Source organism: Cervus elaphus, chromosome 10 (genome assembly GCF_910594005.1).
Source record: "Cervus elaphus chromosome 10, mCerEla1.1, whole genome shotgun sequence".
Lineage (NCBI taxonomy): Eukaryota > Metazoa > Chordata > Mammalia > Artiodactyla > Cervidae > Cervus > Cervus elaphus.
The window spans coordinates 52,617,323-52,635,707 of record NC_057824.1 but is presented as its reverse complement, the minus strand read 5'-3'; the positions used below and the strand labels follow the sequence as shown (position 1 = coordinate 52,635,707).

The window sequence follows — 18,385 nt, the reverse complement described above, 5'->3', positions numbered from 1 at the left end:
TAAAGAAGGCTGAGCACCAAAGAATTGATACTTTCAAACTATGGTGCTGGAAAAGACTCTTGAGAGTCCCTTGGACTGCAAGGAGATCAAACCAGTCCATCCTAAGGGAACCCAGTCCTGAATATTCATTGGAAGGACTGATGCTGAAGCTGAAGCTCCAAAGCTTTGGTCACCTGATGGGAAGAGCTGACTCACTGGGAAAAAAAAACCCTGATGCCGGGAAAGATTGAGGGCAGGAGAAGGGGGTGACAGAGAATGAGATGGTTGGATGGCATCACTGACTCAATGGACATGAGTTTGAGCAAACTCTGGGAGAAAGTCAAGGACAGGGAGGTCTGGTGTGCCACAGTCCGTGGGGTTGCAGAGTGTCAGACACAACTTAGCGACTGAACACCACCAAGAGGTCTACGGATCATGTGGGGTTACCAGAGCTACAGAGTAATGTATAGGGTACCAGGACGGCAGAGATACAATACTTGATACTATTCAGTTTGAAGTTTGTGCACATATTCTGATGTAGACATCCAACATTCAGGGCTAGGGATCTGTACCTCGGGTGAGCTATTTAGTTGGGAAATATCGACTCAAAGTCATTAGCATAACCCACTGTACAGCACAGGGAACTATCCTCAACATCTTGTAATAACCTATCATAGAAGAGAATGTTAAAGAGAAAAAATATACATATATATACATACAGGCTTCCCACGTGGTGCTAGTGGTAAAGAACCTGCCTGCCAATGCAGGAAACAAAAGACATAGGGGTTCAATCCCTGGGTCAGGAAGACCCCCTGGAGAAGGGCATGGAAACCCACTCCAGCATTCTCGCCTGGAGAATCCCATGGACAGAGGAGCCTGGCGGGGTCCAGTCCACAGGGTGGAAGAGTCAGACACAACTGAGCGACTGAGCACATGTGTGTGTGTGTGTGTGTAAAATTATATCACTTTGCTGTATAACTGAAACTTAACACATTGTAAACAACTATATTTCAATGAAAGTTTTTAATTAAAACAATAATAATAAAATTCAAAAGTCATTAGCATGCTGATGGGAAATGAAGCCTGGCAGTGTTTAAACAAACAGTAACACTAAAATTCTGTTGTTGTTCAGTTGCTAAGTCGTGTCTGACTCTTTCAACCCCGCAGGACTGCAGCATGCCAGGCTTCCCTGTCCTTCACTATCATCCCGGAGCTTGCTCAAACTCATGTCCATTGAGTCAGTGATGCCATCCAACCATCTCAGCCTCTGTCGCCCCCTTCTCCTTCTGCCCTCAATCTTTCCCGGCATCAGGGTCTTTTCCAGTGAGTTGGCTCTTCCCATCAGGAGGCCAAGGTATTGGAGCGTCAGCTTCAGCATCAGTCCTTCCAATTAAAGTAGATCACATCAAAGTACTTTTGAGTGTTGGGTCTGTCATAAAGAAACTTGAATCATATTAACTGTCACAGATTTTAGGCTGGGGGGTGCTCTAAGAAATCTTCTACCCCAGTGATTATTAAACTCCTCATGTGGTGAAGTCTCTGGAAGTTCTAGCGCTCTTGGGACTGGGAGTATGTTTCAGACCACATAGGAATCAAGATTAATTTCATTAGCCAAAAATATGACCTCGTGATAAACATAAGACTGTGGCCTCTAGAGGGCATATTGTTGAAGAGCCAAAATGCTTGCTTGGGTCTGGCATTTCCATGAAGATTAATTTTTCATTGCTTACTTGATTTGTTGCTGCCTGGGAGCATTTTGGGGGAGGTACCAAGACGGGCCTGGGACCCGAGAACCCTTTGCCGCAACGCTTGCACTGGGACCTACAATACACAGGAAATCGTGATGAACCAAAAATAATTGTGTGCATGCACAGCTGGGGCAAAGTCTGGACAAAAGGTTCGAAAAGACCAAAAGAGCCTTGCTGATTCCTTCCAGGAAATCACAGCGAAGGCTGTGGTCCACATTCTCCCACTCCGACTGCTTCCTGACCCACCTGGTGCTTCCCACTGCAGCCCTGCCTGGCCGCGCACGCCCCCTTCCCTTGGGGTCTGTGAATAGCTGTCTTTTCAGTGGCAGTCATCTCCTGATCTGTTGGCCTCGCCACCCCTGAATAATAATAAAATCTACTTAAAAAAACACATATCTTGGCCACACCACTCAGCATCTGGGATCTTAGTTCCCCGACAGGGGATTGAACCTGCACCCCCTGAACGGCCGGGGAAGTCCCACGATCTACCTTTTAAAGCAGGGTGTTCGGCCAGCCTCCCCAGTGAGGGGCCACAGCCAGCTGCCAGCGCCAAGCACCATACGACTGGATATGCCTTCAGCTGACTCCCCGCACCAGCTGAAGCTGATTCTGAATTCCTGACCAACAGAAGCCAAAAGAGAGGTGGATGGTTATTTGCTGTTTTAAGACTGCATTCTAGGATAACCTGTTATATAGCAATATACAGTTTTTCCTTTATATTTTTCTAAATATTCCAAGTTTTCTACAATGAACAGCTTTTATTAAAAAAAAAAAACTTTTGACCAATGTTATTTTTAAAAAGACAACTGGGCAAGCGTGAGGCATCTTGAACCTTTATTAAGTTCTTTCTACTCCGCTGGAAACGACCACATTCGCCAGCAGGATTATTCTTCTTAATACAAATGTTTATCCAATAACGAGTTAATACAAAACGACAGTTTCACAACCACAGAAAAGGTCCAGTACCAGCAGGACGGTTTTTAAAAGTCATGCCACAAATGTGCCAATCCCAAACATTGTAGACATGACAGATCTATAAAGATGAGCAGGAAAGACAATCAGAGCTCCTGGTCGCTACCCCACCCCCACCCCCAAGAAAGGGCTTAACAAGCCGCAGTGTCTACACCTGCCCACAAGTGGGCAGATTCCTCATGAAACCTGGCGGTGTAAACAGGACTGGTCATTCCCCAGAGTCAGAGCCTGAAATTTGAAATTGTTTACAGAGGCAAAGCTGCTCTTCCAAAATCTGGATTCCCCCTCTCCCTCCCGCCTTCCCAGCGCTTCCTGCACTAATACCCACACGTCCAGGCGTGTCGCCCACCCAAGGTCTAAACCACTCAGCTCCAAGGGCCCCTGAACGTGGGAGCATCCCCCGGACAAGAGACCCCCAAAGTCTGACGCTGTGTTTCCCTCAGGGGGGTCAGGGTTGGGAGTAACCAGATCCTCAGAGCTCCCCATATGGCCCTGGGACACCCAGGCTCCCGAGGCATGGCACCATGCTGACCCCTGCCGATCTCGGCCAACTGGCACGAAGCCCCTAACACCAAGGCCCAGGGCTTTTCAGAGGGTGCGCCAAGAGCAGCTCCCAGAACTGAGGATGCCACAGAATCATTCCAGGGGTTGCAACCAACAGTTTGAAAAAAATGTCGTAGGATAAGATAGAGCCGGGGGGTCGGGGTAGGTTAGGGAAGGTCACAGTGCACGCACCAGCAGGTCCTGTTTCAGGGCGGGACATATGAACCGGAGTCGCCGTGTAAAACGCATTTCTTAGATGGGTATTAAGAAGGCTTGGAAAACACGAACGCCAGCTAATCCATGCGCCCTGCAGCCTGACTCCTCGCGATCACACGGGGCCAACCCCGGGACGCACAGGTCACCCTCCCGAAATGGGCTGCCGGGCCACCGCCGGGATGGGCGCCTCCCCTCCGACCACCACCACGAGCATACACGTTGGTTCGAAAGCCCATCGCGAGGCCAGGTTTGCAAGGAGAAGGTGGCGGGGCGGCATGGGCAGAGATTCTGAGAGGACCTGAGGTGGATTCATCAGTCACGGCTGTGCCGGGCCCAGCAGACCCCAAATCCTCACCCGACAGGCCAGGTGGATGAGAGCAGTCGCTTCTCCATGCGTGGACCCATTTGAGTGCGTGTACACACTGCCGTGTGCTGGTGGGAAAGCCGTCGGCTGGACACGCGCGCCTTAAGAAGACAAGCACCATGGGGGAGCAGGAAATACCCGCGGTCTCACCCTCAGAGCTGCCGAGGAGCGGGCAAAACTGACGGAATTCGGGGATTCAGCAGCCAAATCAGGAGCAACCTGGCCCCAGAAGGATGTTAAGCAGACGCCTTCACCTGCTGCCCAGAGCTCAGCCCTCGGGAGCAGGACAGCCCTGCCCCTTGGGAGGAGGAAGGGTGCCTCAGCCAGGGACCTCGCCCTGGATGCCAGGCCCCGCCCGCTGGGCCGCCCTGGGCAAATCACTCGGCCTCTCTGAGCAGCCTGTCTCCCCAAGTAAGACGCACAAACAGCAGTTTCGTCTTGCCAGGCTTTGCGGGGAGCAATACATGAAAACAGGGATGAGAACAGCACTCGTCTGTAACTGTGTGTGACTGTGTGCTCAGATGCCCAGTCGTGTCCCACTCTTGGTGACCTCCTGGACTATCGCCCGCCAGGCTCCTCTGTCCATGGGATTCTCCAGGTGAGAATACTGGAGCGGGTTGCCTTCTCCTTCTCCAGGGGATCTTCCCCACCCAGGGATCGATCGGTGTCTCTTATGTCCCCTGCATTGGCGGGCGGGTTCTTCACCACTGCGGCACCTGGGAAGCCCTCCAACTGTGTGTGCCTGACCTGCCAATCATGAAGAGGGGATGGAGCACAGAATGCCTGCCTGGGGTGCGGGCCGCGGCCCACTGGTGAACAAGCTCCCCAGAAGGCAAAGCTCTGATGTGCGGGCTGTGCCGATTTCCACAACTGTCGATATTCCACTCTGGCCAGATTCACACTAGCCATGGTTTAAGGACTTTCCAAAGTCCTGAAAACTTAGCAGTCGGGCTGCATGGCACCGCACATGTGTAAAGCTCACCAGTGCCCTCAGGGGCTTCTCACCTCCCTCCAGCAGCTGGCCGCATCCACACCCAGCAGCATGCCCGCCAGCCTCTCCCTCTTGTGAGCCACCAGACCACCTCACGTTCAGTGGCTCAGCCGTGTCCCACTCTCTGCGACCCCATGGGCTGCAGCACGCCAGGCCTCCCTGTCCTTCACCATCTCCCAAAGCTTGCTCAAACTCATGTCCGTTGAGTCGGTGATGCCGTCCAACCATCTCAGCCTCTGTCGCCCCCTTCTCCTCCTGCCCTCAATCTACAGGCCACCTGGAGGACACACAGACACGTGCTTCCCTCCCCCTCCACTGCTCACACCTCAGGCCTCACGGGCTGGCTTTTCCAAACCTCCCAGATAATCCCGCTCTCTGGCAGCACCCAGGCAGGAGGTCCCCGGAAACCTGAACTCCTTACGAAGTCCCCAGAAGCCCGCACTCCTTCAGGGATGAGGACGGTGGCCAGTTGTAGGAACAATCTGCCCAGTGTCCACAGGAATGGTGGTGGCCAGGATGGGGCAGTCCACATTAGCGGGAAGCAAATTCCACCTACCGTCTGCATGGGGCCGAAAGCAAACACGCTACATAGGAGGCAAAACTTGATGGTGAAAGATCCTCATCACAGATCAATCTAATTTGTCTCCTGAATTAAAAGAATGACTAAAGAAATTGTGGTACGTCCACTTAATGGAGGCTTTTAAAAGAATGTTTACAGAGAGCTTGAAATAAGGAGAAATAGATGTCATTTTTTTAAGTAGGCTATAAAGGTGTCTATGGCAAGAGAAGAAAACATCAAAATTTAAAAGTACGCCTTGAGGGACTTCGGTGGCGGTCCAGAGGTTAGGACGCTGCACTTTCACTGCAGGAGGGCCTGGGTTTAATTCCTGGTCAGGGAACTAAGACCCCGCAGCTCTCCCAGCCAAAATGAACCAAAAATAGTACCCACTGAGTGAGGAGAACAGAAAGGAAAAAAATAGGAGTGGTTATCTGAGGCGTGTGTGTGTGTGTTTTAGTTGCTCAGTAGTGTTCAACTCCTTGTGACCCTACAGACTGCAGCCCACCAGGCTCCTCGGTCCATGGAATTCTCCAGGCAAGAATACTGGAGTGAGTTGCCATTCCCTTCTCCAGGGGATCTTTGTGACCCAGGGATCAAACGGGGGTCTCCCGTATTACGGGCAGATTCTTTACTGTCTGAGCCACCGGGGTTATCTGAGGTAGATGCTGGCAAATATTTTCTACCTTTCTAGCATTTTCTGAAATTTTTATAGTAAGCATTTATTATTATAATGAAAACATCTTTAAGAAAACAACCCCCAGGGGAATTCCCTGGCGGTCCAGTGGTTAGGACTCCCAAATTTCCACTGCCGTGGGCCCAGGTTTGATCCCTGATTGTGGAACTAAGATCCCACAAGCTCTGGTGCAGTCAAAAAAAGAGAAAGCAAGCAAGCCACCCTCTCCTAGTCACTAGGATACACGCTGCCTCCAGCCACGGCGCCTCAGGCCCCTCCAGACTGCCATCCCGACGTGGGCAGACCTTGTTTCCCCGTGGGCTCCTGTCTCCCTCATCCTGCAGTACCAGGGCTCCAGACCCACTTGGGGCAGAGGCAAAGCTCGTCACAAACCTGAGTTGGAAAAAAACAGCCCCGAGGTGTCTTCCGATGAGCAGAGACACAAGAGGAAAGGCAGGGCAGTGTCCCTGGAGACCCTGGTCACGAGCTTGCCCCATCTGGCCCCAGATGTAAAGGGACCAAGACTCACACGAAACTCCTTGCCCCGTCTTCAGCCTCAGGGAGGAGGACGAGGTGGAGCCCACGCCAGACCACGCTCACCATCCCCCGTTCCGTCCGCACATTTCTCTGAGCACCTGCTAAGCGCTAGGTGCTCTGCTGGGCATGGGGTTATTGTCAATGCCTGACGATCATGGGGCCTGCCCTTGACACCGAGAGAGTCTCCCAGACCACTGTCCACTCCCCTCTGCCGCCCTGACGCGCCCACGTCTGCAGGTTCAGCTAGAACCAGATAGTGTTGGTCTATGGTAATGCCACTGACCGAGCGTTTCCAGATGTAAAACAAGGTGGACAACGCTGGATCTACCCGCGGTTCTCAACAATGTTTAGTCTAGGTCCCTGGGCCCCCCCAAGACCCTGCCAGAGGCTTCCCAAAGTTAAAGTGTTTTCATAATGATTGTTTTTGTTGTTTAGACGCTCAGTTATGTCCAACTCTTTTCGACCCTGTGGACTGTAGCCCACCAGGCTCCTCTGTCCAAGGGATTCTCCAGGCAAGAATACTGGAGCCGGTTGCCATTTCCTCCTCCAGGGGATCTTCCTGACCCAGGGATCAAACCTGCATCTCCTGCATTGGCAGGTGAGTTCTTTACCACCAGGCCACCAGGAAAGCCCTTTCATAATGATACAACGACAGTATCTGCCTCTTTCCCTCACCTGTACCCACACCTGTAACCTGTGGGTACTCCTGAGCCGCTCTGCCCGTGGGGAAGTGGCTGCTGGGGCTTCCCCGGGCTCCTTCAGCACCCCTCAAAGCCATCCCCAGAGCTTGCATCTCAGCATCTGATCACACAGTATGCGCTGGTGCGTTTGACAGGTCCTTTTCTGACCAGGTCACCAGGCCCATCTCTCAGCCTCTGAGCTCCACCTGCCCGTCTCAGCACGTGCGGGGGCTGTGGGCACCACCCTGCCCTGTTCCTGACGGAGGCCTGGGTCCGACTGCAGTGGCTTGAGCAGGGTTACGGGAGAAACTTCAGAGCGCTTCAGCGTTCGCAAATACAGAAAACAGATCTGGGCAGAGTTGAAACAACCCCCCCAGAAGCCCCAGGACTGACCCCTCTGTGCGGGGCGTCCACCCACAGCCAAGGTGGCTTCAGGGCTTCAGATCCAGGCCCACTGACGAGTCCCATCTCTGCAGCCCCCCTCCTCTCCCAGTGCTTCTCTAGGATTCTTCCCCAGCCCGACCCAGGGGCTGGTGGAACGGCGGCTGCTCAGTCCTGCTCCCGCTGTACATGCAATTGCAACTGGCAATCGAGACAGAAAGGCAGCTCTGGTCTGTGACAGTGACTGAAACCCCTCCCCTGGGCTGGGGGGCCGGCCCTGGCTGAGCTCTGCTCCGGGCCTTTCAGGGAAGCCCCGCCGGCCGGCAGCCAGGCCTCCAGCAGCAAGCACGCCTGTCGTGACGATCGCCAGTGGACTAACTGAGCAGGTGGTCAACGGCAGGCCGGCCCAGCGGCGCGGGATGCCTTGGGGGCCCCCCAGCCCCCGCTCCTGCCTTCCTCCCCAACCTTCGCACCAGCTCCACCTCTCGCCCTGCCCTGGAAGTGCCCGCCTAACTCAGGAGCAGTGGCTGAAGTGCCGGAATGCCCAACAGGCCACTCTGCGGCCAACCCCTCCCTCCCCCAGCTCCTTGGGACACAGTAGCTGCCTTGCTGGGTCATCCTGGCACAGAATGGCCTCAAAGGAGGACAGGACGAGGGAGCTGGCGGGCATCTGAATTTCCAGTGTCCTGACCACCCCGCCCCTCAGCCCCGGGCACAGCCTAGGTTGCTACTGGGACGGTGTCTTACCTAACGAGAGACTCAGGAATGTCTTTTCCTTGCCTGCAATGTTTGTGATATATGTGAAGGAATGCCAGGGTCTTGGGTTAAATGGCATCCGGGAAATTCATTTTCACTTGATCTTAGCCAAAAGGCCGAGAAGCGATGGGAAATTCATTTTCAGAATGACACTGGGAAAGAGAGACAGTTCATGGGCAGCAGGTCCTGAATTGGAGTTGGGTGGTGGGGGCAGTGTGGTCAAGGCTGCACAGAACACCCTCCAGGGTCCTCACCAGCCTGTCTGTAGTCAGACATTCCACCATTAGTGATTCATTCCTTCCGGCGGTGCAGGCTTTGCCACACCTCTCATTATCATCATCGGGGATTGCTTTCCAACTAATGAGGATACCAGGCCGAAGTGTTTTACATTCAGCCTCCTGCTGACCCTTCAAACAACCCTGCGAGGTGTTGCCTTACCACACTCATCTGACAGCAGAGGACACTGAGGCTCAGAGAGGCTAAGGAGTTGGCCCAAGCCTTCACAAAGGGGTGGGAGGATGCTGGAATTGGTCCCGAGTCTAGCAAGACACAGTCCGTCCCTCCAGGAGCGTGTGTGGGGCAGCAGGCACAAGTACCAGGGGATGAAGGAACATGGGTGGGCAGGTGAGCACAGGGGGCGTTGGGAAGCAGAGTGGGGGAGCCCCTAAATCAGAGGAAGATCGGAAGTGCTTCCGTGCTAATGCCCGAGTGGGGCTTTGAAGGATGTATAGGAGTTGGGTGGATGAGGGGTGAACAGAGTCCCCATCAGAGGAACAGGCACCTCCAAAGGTGTGGGGATAAAGGAGCGGGCCGTCTAGGGAGAAATGTCATACCCAACACCCAGGAGAAGGAGCATGAGGAAAACGCAGGCATCAGAGGCGCTCAGCGGGGGCTCGGGGACAGTACAGAAGTCTCGGGTCCGAGTCTTGAGCACTCAGCACTGGCCCTGCCGCTGGGCTTCGGCTCCCATCTGCCCTTCGGTGACGGGACTGTCGTCTCCGCCTGCCATGGTGCCATGCTTCGGGAGTTTTCCTAAACAGCATCCCAGGACCCACGTGGTCCCTCCCCCACCTCCGACCCCAGCAGAGGTGGGGTCACGGGTCCCTGCCCCCCACCAGGGCGAGCCTGCCCTCCCCCTCAAAGTTTCCCCTCCCCCCACCTCCAACCCTGACCCCCAACTGATAGGAAATCCTTGGTGGGCTCACAGGGCACGTTTGCACAAACACACACACACACCCAGGCAAGAGGACAAAAATTCCCAAGCTCAGAAACCCACCCGCCTGAGGATGTGTCAGAGGACTCAATATCGTCTTGGATGTGGGGTTCCAGACGCCAGAGCCCTGAAACAACACCCTGGAATGTTCGAGAACTCAGCGTAAGGCACCCTGTTTCTGCCCACTTGACCCTGGCTGGGAGTCTCAGAGTGACGTCCGTCTAACGAGACAGAGGTCCTGACGCGGTCTGAGACGCCAGATCAGGCCCTGCAGGCGGCCTGGCTCCCTCCCTAGCAGATGCTTGTGTGCCAGTCCCGAGCGCCAGCCTGGCCCCGCGAGAGGGCTGAGGACACACCCCTGGAAGCCTCCTGGTCTTTGGACTGCCGTGGGCTTCAGAGGTTGGGGGTGTCCCGGACGCTCTGCCCAGATCCTCATCAGACGACCCGAGGCCTTCCCTCCAGGGCTCATCCGAGGAGCCTCCAGGGGCGGCTGATCGGCAGCCACTGAGAACCTGCACCACAAACCCTGAATCTGGAGCCAGCAAACAGCTCCTGGGCTCTGCTTGCCCCCCACCCCCCACCCCAGTGAATGGCTCTCGTCGTGTCTCTGGGTTTGTCGGCGAGAGAAGAAACGGCCAAGGCACTGGAGGCGCATCCCCCGCCGCCCGCCCTCTGTGCGGAGAACCCCCAGCAGAGCAGCAGGATGGCGGGCTGCTCTGGGTGCCCCTCATCTCCCCCCCACGGCCCCCAGCTGCCCCCGCCAGGGGACCAGGCCCGCTCCCCAGCACGGAGACGCCGAAGTGGTCTGGCCACGACCCCACTGCAGAGCGCACGGGGGCGGGCAAGGCCAAGAGGTGCCCTCACGAGTGCCAAGTCGATTGGCAGTGGCTGCCCAGAGAAGTCGCGGAAAGAATTCTGAAACCGCACCACGCGGCAGCTGATCGGGGATGCCTGCCACGGTCACGGATTCTCACCATCCCTGATCTACAAGCTGGGGGACGTCCCCCCCGCCCCCAAGCAGGGGATAATTCCCCAGCCAGGACTTTGGTAGCGGAGAAGGAGGCGCAGGCCACCTGGGGTATCAATAACACCAGACTCCCCGATAGATTTCTCAGGGCCTTGAGAAGCATGTATGGGGCCCGTCATTCCTCAACTGGCCAGGACCCCGTCTGCCCCCTTTTCTGACGATGTGAACGTTGGTTGTTTTAGGAAACATCTCTCTAGAATAGAAATGCACTACAGGGTTAATTTCTCCTCTGTGAAAATGACTAAATGCCTTCTCTCCCACCTAGAACCCAAGGGATGGTCTGGCATATCAGCAGAAGTGATCTCGGACCCACTGAAAGCTTCACCCGTGGGAGGGCTGACGGGCCTGGACGCTGTGCGCTGGGCTCGGTTTGCAGGAACATGCCCCGTGATGCTCTGCCCCAAAGGCCTACATGTCCCCAGGCGTGCTGTGCGGCCTCACTTGGACACCTTGGCCTGCAGGGCGCTGGGCAGATACAAGTACCTCCAGATGGCATAGTAGTGTGTGCCAGCACCGAATGCCACAAAGAGGTGCCAGATGGCATGGGCAAAGGGGATCCTCCCATCACTCTTGAAGAACACCATGCCCAAGCAGTAGAAGACCCCTCCGGTCACCAGCTCCCAGATGCCCTCGGTGTTGGGCTGTCGGCAAGGACAAGGATGAGCACAGGTCAGATGAGCGGCCGGCAAGACCGAAACCACCCAGCCCTCCCCCCGCCACCCCAGACAAGACGACACGTGGACGGCGGGGCCGCCCAGAGTCCCAGGAGGGGCATCTCCACACACCGATGTCATGAATTCTTCCACCCCACCCCTGCCGCGCCGATTCATCCTCGTGTGTAACACATTTCTGTCAACATTTCAAAGGGTATGCCGTAGCTTTTTGTCTTTCCTAAAAAGCAATACATCAAAGAAGGGAAAGCAGAGACACACACAGATACTTGTACAACCAAGTTCACTGCCACATCATTTGCAGCTGCCAAAAGCGGGGAGCAACCCAAGCATCCACCGGGAGGAGAATGGATACGCAGAATGGTATCCGTGTTCGTTTACACGATGGAGTATTACTCAGTCTTTAAAAAGGAGGAGACTCTGACACATGATACAACACGGGGGAAACCTCAAGGACGTTGTGCAAAGCGAAATAAACCAGACGCAGAAGGACAGCGACTGCAGGCTTTGACAACCTGAACAAGTCAAATTCATGGTTGGAAAGCACAGTGGCTGTCTGGCCACCAGGGGCTGGGTTGGGGGGAACGGGTAAGGACTGAGGTTTAGTGGGGACAGGGTGTGGGAAGACGAGACAGTCCTGTGGAAGGACGCTGGTGATGGCTGCACAAGATGAATGAACTTCACGCCCTTGAACTGTACCCTTAACGATGGCTAAAACCATAAACTGTATGTGTGTTATCACAGTTCTTAAAAAGTAGTATGTATCCATGGTACGGACGTGAGAGTGGACTATAAAGAAAGCTGAGTGCTAAAGAACTTTTGCTTTTGAACTGTGGTATTGGAGCAGACTCTTGAGAGTCTCTTGGACTGCAAGGAGATCCAACCAGTCCATCCTAAAGGATATCAGTGCTGAATATTCACTGGAAGGACTGATGCTGAAACTCCAATACTTTGCCCACCTGATGCGACGAGCTGACTCATTTGAAAAGACCCTGATGCTGGGAAAGATTGAGGGCAGGAGGAGAAGGGGATGCCAGAGGATGAGATGGTTGGATGGCATCACCGACTCAATGGACATGAGTTTGAGCAAGCTCCGGGAGTTGGTGATGGACTGGGAAGCCTGGCATGCTGTGGTCCATGGGGTCACAAAGATTCAGACACGGCTGAGCAACTGAACTGAACTGATCCATGGCGAAACATTTTAGAGAAAAACAAAAAGCAGTAAGAAAAGAGCGGCATTCGCAGCCCTCCGAGATGAGCGCGAGTGACCCCTGGGTGGTTGTTACGAGGGCTCCAGGAGACCAGGAGGGACAGGGGCGTAAGAACCTACCGCCCTGTCTCCTGGGCCCCCTTCCCAGAGGTCTCACTGCTCACCACCAATAAGTGTCTGATGGTATCCTTCCAGACTCGTCTATATGCACACAATACACGGTACGCACTTCATAAGCATGTACGCGCCCAGAGGGACAGATCACTTAAGATAAGGGGGCTCGGGCCCCGCCTGTCAATCTGATACATCAATTCCACAATGCAGTCTCGTGGGGATTTATCTACCTCCCCATGTGGGGACCCACCTTGGTCTTCGGAACAGCTGGGGAGCTTTTCATTGAAGGTATGTACAAGCACGCACCCAGCCCTCCATGGGGTGATGCCTGACTATTAAAGACATATCACAGTAGCACTTCTCAGCATGGACTGCTTGCCATGCCCCGCCCTAAGGGCCTGACGTGAGTTACCCGATGCCATCTTCACAACACTCTCCCGAGGCAGGTACGGCTCTGCGGCTCTGCGTGACGGGCCCTCAACATCACGCCAAGTGAGACAAGCGTGTGGGAGAGCAGTTTGTACAGCGTGATCCCATTTTTTTTGTAAAAGAAGAGCACACAAGTCATCATGTCTGCATATCCACATAGATGTGCCTGTTAACCATCCGTAATGGTTTGTTGTATATCTTTTCTGTTTCTCATGAAGAGGCATTAGATAACTCACGTTACGGACTCAATGGACATACATTACCAACTCAATGGACATGAATTTGAGCAAACTCTGGGAGACAGTGAAGAACTGGGAAGTCTGGCATGCTGCAATCCATGGGGTCGCAAAAGAGTCGGACACGACTTAGCGACTGAACAACAAACAACTCACGTTTTCACAGGGAAAATGTTGAGTAGGAACGCTAAGGGGGCTGTCACAAGCTGGAGACTCAGCTCCGCCTCCATGGCCACCTATGTTATTATTATTATAGATTTAATTTAGCCAGCAGGGACTTACTCTGTTGCAGGCACCCTTCCAGTCCCTTTCCCTGAGTTTTCTTAGCTGATCCCTAAATAAGCAGGAAAACTGGAGCCCAGAGGGACTGATGAACCCGCTGAGGTGAAGCAGAGAGAGGAGGAGCCCCAGAACCGAGGAGCCGAGCCCAGGGTGACCTGCACGTCTCCCGCCTTGGCAGGCGAGTCATGCGGACCCCTGGCCTCAGATCGCCATCTGCCGGGGCAGCAGGCTCAACCTCACCATCTCCAGTACCACTCGGGGCCCCCTCCAGCCAGACGCAAGCCCCACAGCAGGTGGGGGTGACTTACCATGGAAAGGACGACCAGGGCGGGGAAGAAGCCCATGACGACATAGCAGAGCAGCTCCACCAGCTTGTACCTGCCAGGAAGACAAGGCCTCCCGGTGAGCAGCACCTCCCCCATTGGGGTTGGGAGGGGACACCCCCACCGCAAGAGTAATGGAAGGGGACTCTGTCCCCTGGCCAGCACCCCTGAGCTCGGGTTTCATCCAGCTGCACCCAGTAAGTGCTGGCAGAGCCAGGTGGCCGTGGGCAGGTGCCTGTCCCTCTCTGAGGCTTGGTTTCCACACCCGTGAACTGACATTCGAGAGTGGCAAATGCTGGGTGGGCATAGCGTGCCTGGGGGCTCCTCCCTTGCTCAACCCAGGGCAGGCATTACTATTCGATCCCAGCACCTTTCACCACAAGGCTCGAGCAATCGCTCTCCATCCATCCGAGCGGCTGCACCAACCAACTCCCGTCTGCCGTCCTCGGACAGTCCAGGGGTGTGCGGCTGCCTTTCCCTTCTCCAGCTGTTTCCTTCCCCCACGTCCTCATTTCCATCCTGTCTCTCAGCAGGATGGAAGGGGATGGGCGGCCCTGGGACACCCTCCTTCTTACCTGCTAACACAGCTTCAGGAAGACCCCATTCAGCAGGTAAAGCCCCAACAATGACCTTTTAATTTTAACCTCCTCACACTGACCCTATGGACTGTGGGCCTAGGGACCGCCGATGGGCCTAGACACAGGGGAGACAGGCGTGGCTGTGTGCCCACAAGCTTCTGGGCACATCCTGCGGTCTCGTCCCGCCAGGGGCAGGGAGGAGGCCCTGATGGAGGCACCCGGCCCCCCCGAGACCCCGCCCCCTCTCCCCCGGCCCCGGCTTACCGCTCATGGAAGAAGAAGACATAGACGGTGCCGACCGAGGCCATGATCCACACCAGCCACCGCATGTGGGAGGCCCAGGGGCCCAGCTCGCGGAGGTTCAGCCTGGGAGGCAGGACGGGAGGGCACAGGGGCCTGAGGGGGTGCCGGGGCGGGCCTGGGACCTCGCCTTCCACAGCCAGCCCCTCCCAGGGACACAGACCCCACAGAACCCCTGTCCCCTGTGGCTGCACGTGTGGGATGTGGCCCCTCACAGAGGACACGTGGAGAGACAGAGAAGACGAAACTGTATGCAATTATTCGAGCCAAGTCAGCAACACTGAGGATGTCCCAGCATGAAGAAAAAGGGCATCTCAAACCAGAGGGCGTTTCCTGGCGCCCGGAATTAGTTGCCCCGCAGCTCGCAGTATCTTCCCAGGGCAGGGATCGAACCCGTGTCCCCTGCATTGGCAGGCGGACTCCTACCCACTGGACCACCAGGCAAGTCCTGCTTGCTGGGTGACAGCTGAGCTGGGCCTCGTGAATTTCTCCCTCTGCAGCCAGCAGTCTGGCAGTAGACGGGACTTTGCAGGAGGAACTCCTTCCTTCCCTCCCCATTCCTGAGACTCTCTCCCCAGGCTCCCAGAAAAGTGGGTTTTTCTCTCCGCTGCTCGGGCCAAGTGCTGTCTCCTGGGCCAGGTGCCTACAGAGCCCGGCCTTTGGCTCCAGCTGTTGGCTTAGGCTTTGGCTCCAGCTGTCCCCAACCTTTGAGGGACCAGGGACGGGTTTCATGGAAGACAATTTTTCCATGGACTGGGGAGGGGATGGTTTCGTGATGATTCAAGCACATTACACTTATTATACACTTTATTTTTTATTATTATTATTACATCAGTTCCACCTCAGGTCATCAGGCATTAGAGCTCGGAGGATGGGGACCCCAGCTTAGGAAATGGCTGCAGAGCCAGGGGCCCCGGACAATGCAGGCCTGTGCCCCAGGCCAGGAGGCTGGTCCTAAGCCCTCTCTCCAGCCCCGCGTGCATGCATTCCTGCCTCCGGCCTGTGCCGCCGTCTGTACAACCTGACTGCACAGAAGCACGCTAGATTCCTGCAGAAGGGGCTCTGGTTCCAGAAGACGGTGACTTGTCTTCTGTCCTCCTCAATATTTATGACTCGATTATTAGTAGTTTTCTGAAGCACTGCTGAAAGGAAGCTTCTGTGTCACCCTTGACCCAGACAGTTTTCTCGATCATTCGTGACACGGTCCTCCCTGCCTGGTTAATTGCGTGAATGGCATCTGTGTGCAGGTCACCATTGTCCCTCTTCACAACAGCTGGGGGACGGGGTATTAAATATCACTGCCTCCATTGTAAAGTTCAGGAGACTGAGGCTCGGACAGACTCGGCAGTTATCCCAGGACACGCGGCTCTGGAAGGGCTCATCAGAGGACCAGGGCCTCGTGCGGTCTGATGCCACAACTGTTCTCTTTCAGCAATGCCGGAGCCTTTCGACCACCTTTTAGACCCCTTCTTTAAGTAAAGGTGATATGCTAGAATCTTGTATGTAAGTCTAATCTATCAAAAACGAAAATAAAGGGGCTTCCCTGGTGGCTCAGCAGTAAAGATGCTGCCTGCCAATGCAGAAGACGCGGGTTTGATCCCTGGTCTGGGAAGATCGCACCTGTCTCAGAGCAACCAAACCCCTGTGCCACAGCTACTGAGCCTGCGCTGTAGAGCCAGGAGCCGCCCCCACTGAAGTCTGAGCAGCCGAGAGCCCGCGCTCCGCAACAAGAGGAGCCACCGCAAAGAGACATAGCCCCTGCTAGCCGCAACTAGAGAAAACCTACACAGCAACCAAGACCCAGCGCAGCCAAAAATAAATAAATAAAATTTTAAAGAACAAAAATAAAAACCAAAACACAGAGTTTTTTTCAGATTGAGGCAGGGATGGGGGGACCCAGAGTCATTCACGCCTCCACCCCCTCAAACAGAGCACCGTGAAGAAAACTACCCACAAATCACTCCATAAACCCTTGTCTCCCGTCTCTGTTCCCCCATGCAGCCGGGTGTCCAGGTAGGACACTGTCATCGCCTCTGATCCTCTCTCAACCCCACATCCGGTCAACCACCAGGTTCTGCCGACCCTTCCCCCCTGACACAGCTCGCAAACCAGGAAACATCTCCCCTCCTCGGCTCCTGCGTCCCCCCTCCACAGCTTGGACCAGAGTGGCGGTTCTATCTCTGCGTCAGTGTCGGGACAAAGGCCACTTCCTCCGGGAGACGCTAAGTCCCACAAGGACAGAGGCCTGTGTCTCTGTTCACAGCCACATCCTCAGACACCAGCATTCGATGGGCACAGAGTCGGTGCCCAGACCGTCAGCATCAGGGATAAAGGACAGAAACCCAGGCATTGAACCAGCCAAGGCGAGGGGACAGTCAGAGGGTGGTTCCAGAAATCTCACTCAAGGACGGTTACTGCGGCAGAGCACAAAAGCTAGCTTTACTCTAACTCGCAACATCCAAAAAGAAACCAGAGATCACCCGACTCCTGGAAACTGCAGGTGGTGCCTGGGGCGGCCCGGAGCCATCGGGAGGCACCCTCCCATCGTTCCTGGCTTCCCTCTGCTGCTCTCTGCATCTCCAGGGGCCCCCACCTACCCACAGCAGCCCCTAACCCGGGACTGGCCGTTCTTTCCGGGGCCCGCGTACACCAGCCCACCGGGCATCTGACAACCAGAGCATCCTGGTTTATACGTGCCCTCCTCCCATAAAGCTCAGCTGGGCACGGGCTGCCTCTGGTCACGTCTCCAGGCTGACAGCAGCATGGGCCGATTTCCTGGGGGAAGCCAGAAACCTGGGTATTCCTCCCCACCTTCAGTCACTCACAGTTCCCCCTCAGTTTCCTGTAAATACATTTACCATCCATCCATCCATCCTCTCAACTCCAAGGCCACTGCCATGGCCCCGGCCACAACCATCTCTCTCCCAGCTCCTTGCATCAGCCTCCTTGCACCTCCTTGCTCCCAAGGCATCATCCTTCGGTCCAAAAGATAAAACCAAGGACTTCCCTAACGGTCCAGTGGTTAAGACTTCGCCTTTTGATGCAGGGGGAGAGCAGATTCAATCCCTGATCGGGAGGTGAGAAACCAAATGACTCACAGCCAAAAAACCAAAATGTGAAACAGAAGCAATGCTGTAACAAATTCAATAAAGACTTTAAAAACGGTCCACAGAACAAATAAAATAAAGCCAAGTGAATATCCTGCTTCAAGCCCCACCCACTCCTCAGTTCACCGCCACACCCTCACGAGAACAACCAGAGGACCCGCCGTGGATCCATAATCACCCCAAGCTTGGAAACCCTGCAGACTGCCTGTCACAGGAGACGGACGCCTCTGGTTCATTCATCCAGAACACTGCCCAGCAAGGAGTCTGGACCGTGACTCCGTGACCCTCACCACACAAGGCCGCCTGAAAGCGAGACCGGAAAGAATGATGATTCCCTTCACATGGAAGATGACATCGGGCAAAGCTGCCCCAAGACGGCCGACCACGGGATGTGGACACCAACCCCGGGAGCCGCGGGCTGGGGAGGGGCTGGACACATGGCTTCTCCATCCGGGGGGGCCGGCCGCGGGATGTGGGAATTCCCTGTGTGGACCCC

At 55.1% G+C, this 18,385-nt stretch overlaps 1 protein-coding gene across 1 annotated transcript in view; it reads right to left on the bottom strand.

The window, feature by feature from the left end:
* Positions 1 to 18,385, bottom strand: part of RADIL (Rap associating with DIL domain) — an 84,758-nt gene that overhangs the window by 64,800 nt on the left and 1,573 nt on the right. Inside the window, exons 2-3 of the mRNA XM_043915377.1 lie at positions 14,747 to 14,848; positions 13,890 to 13,959 (exon numbers count right to left, since the gene is read on the bottom strand). Of these exons, the coding sequence (XP_043771312.1) occupies positions 13,890 to 13,959; positions 14,747 to 14,768 (92 nt within the window). The 5' untranslated portion in view covers positions 14,769 to 14,848. The remainder of the gene's footprint in view (positions 1 to 13,889; positions 13,960 to 14,746; positions 14,849 to 18,385) is intronic.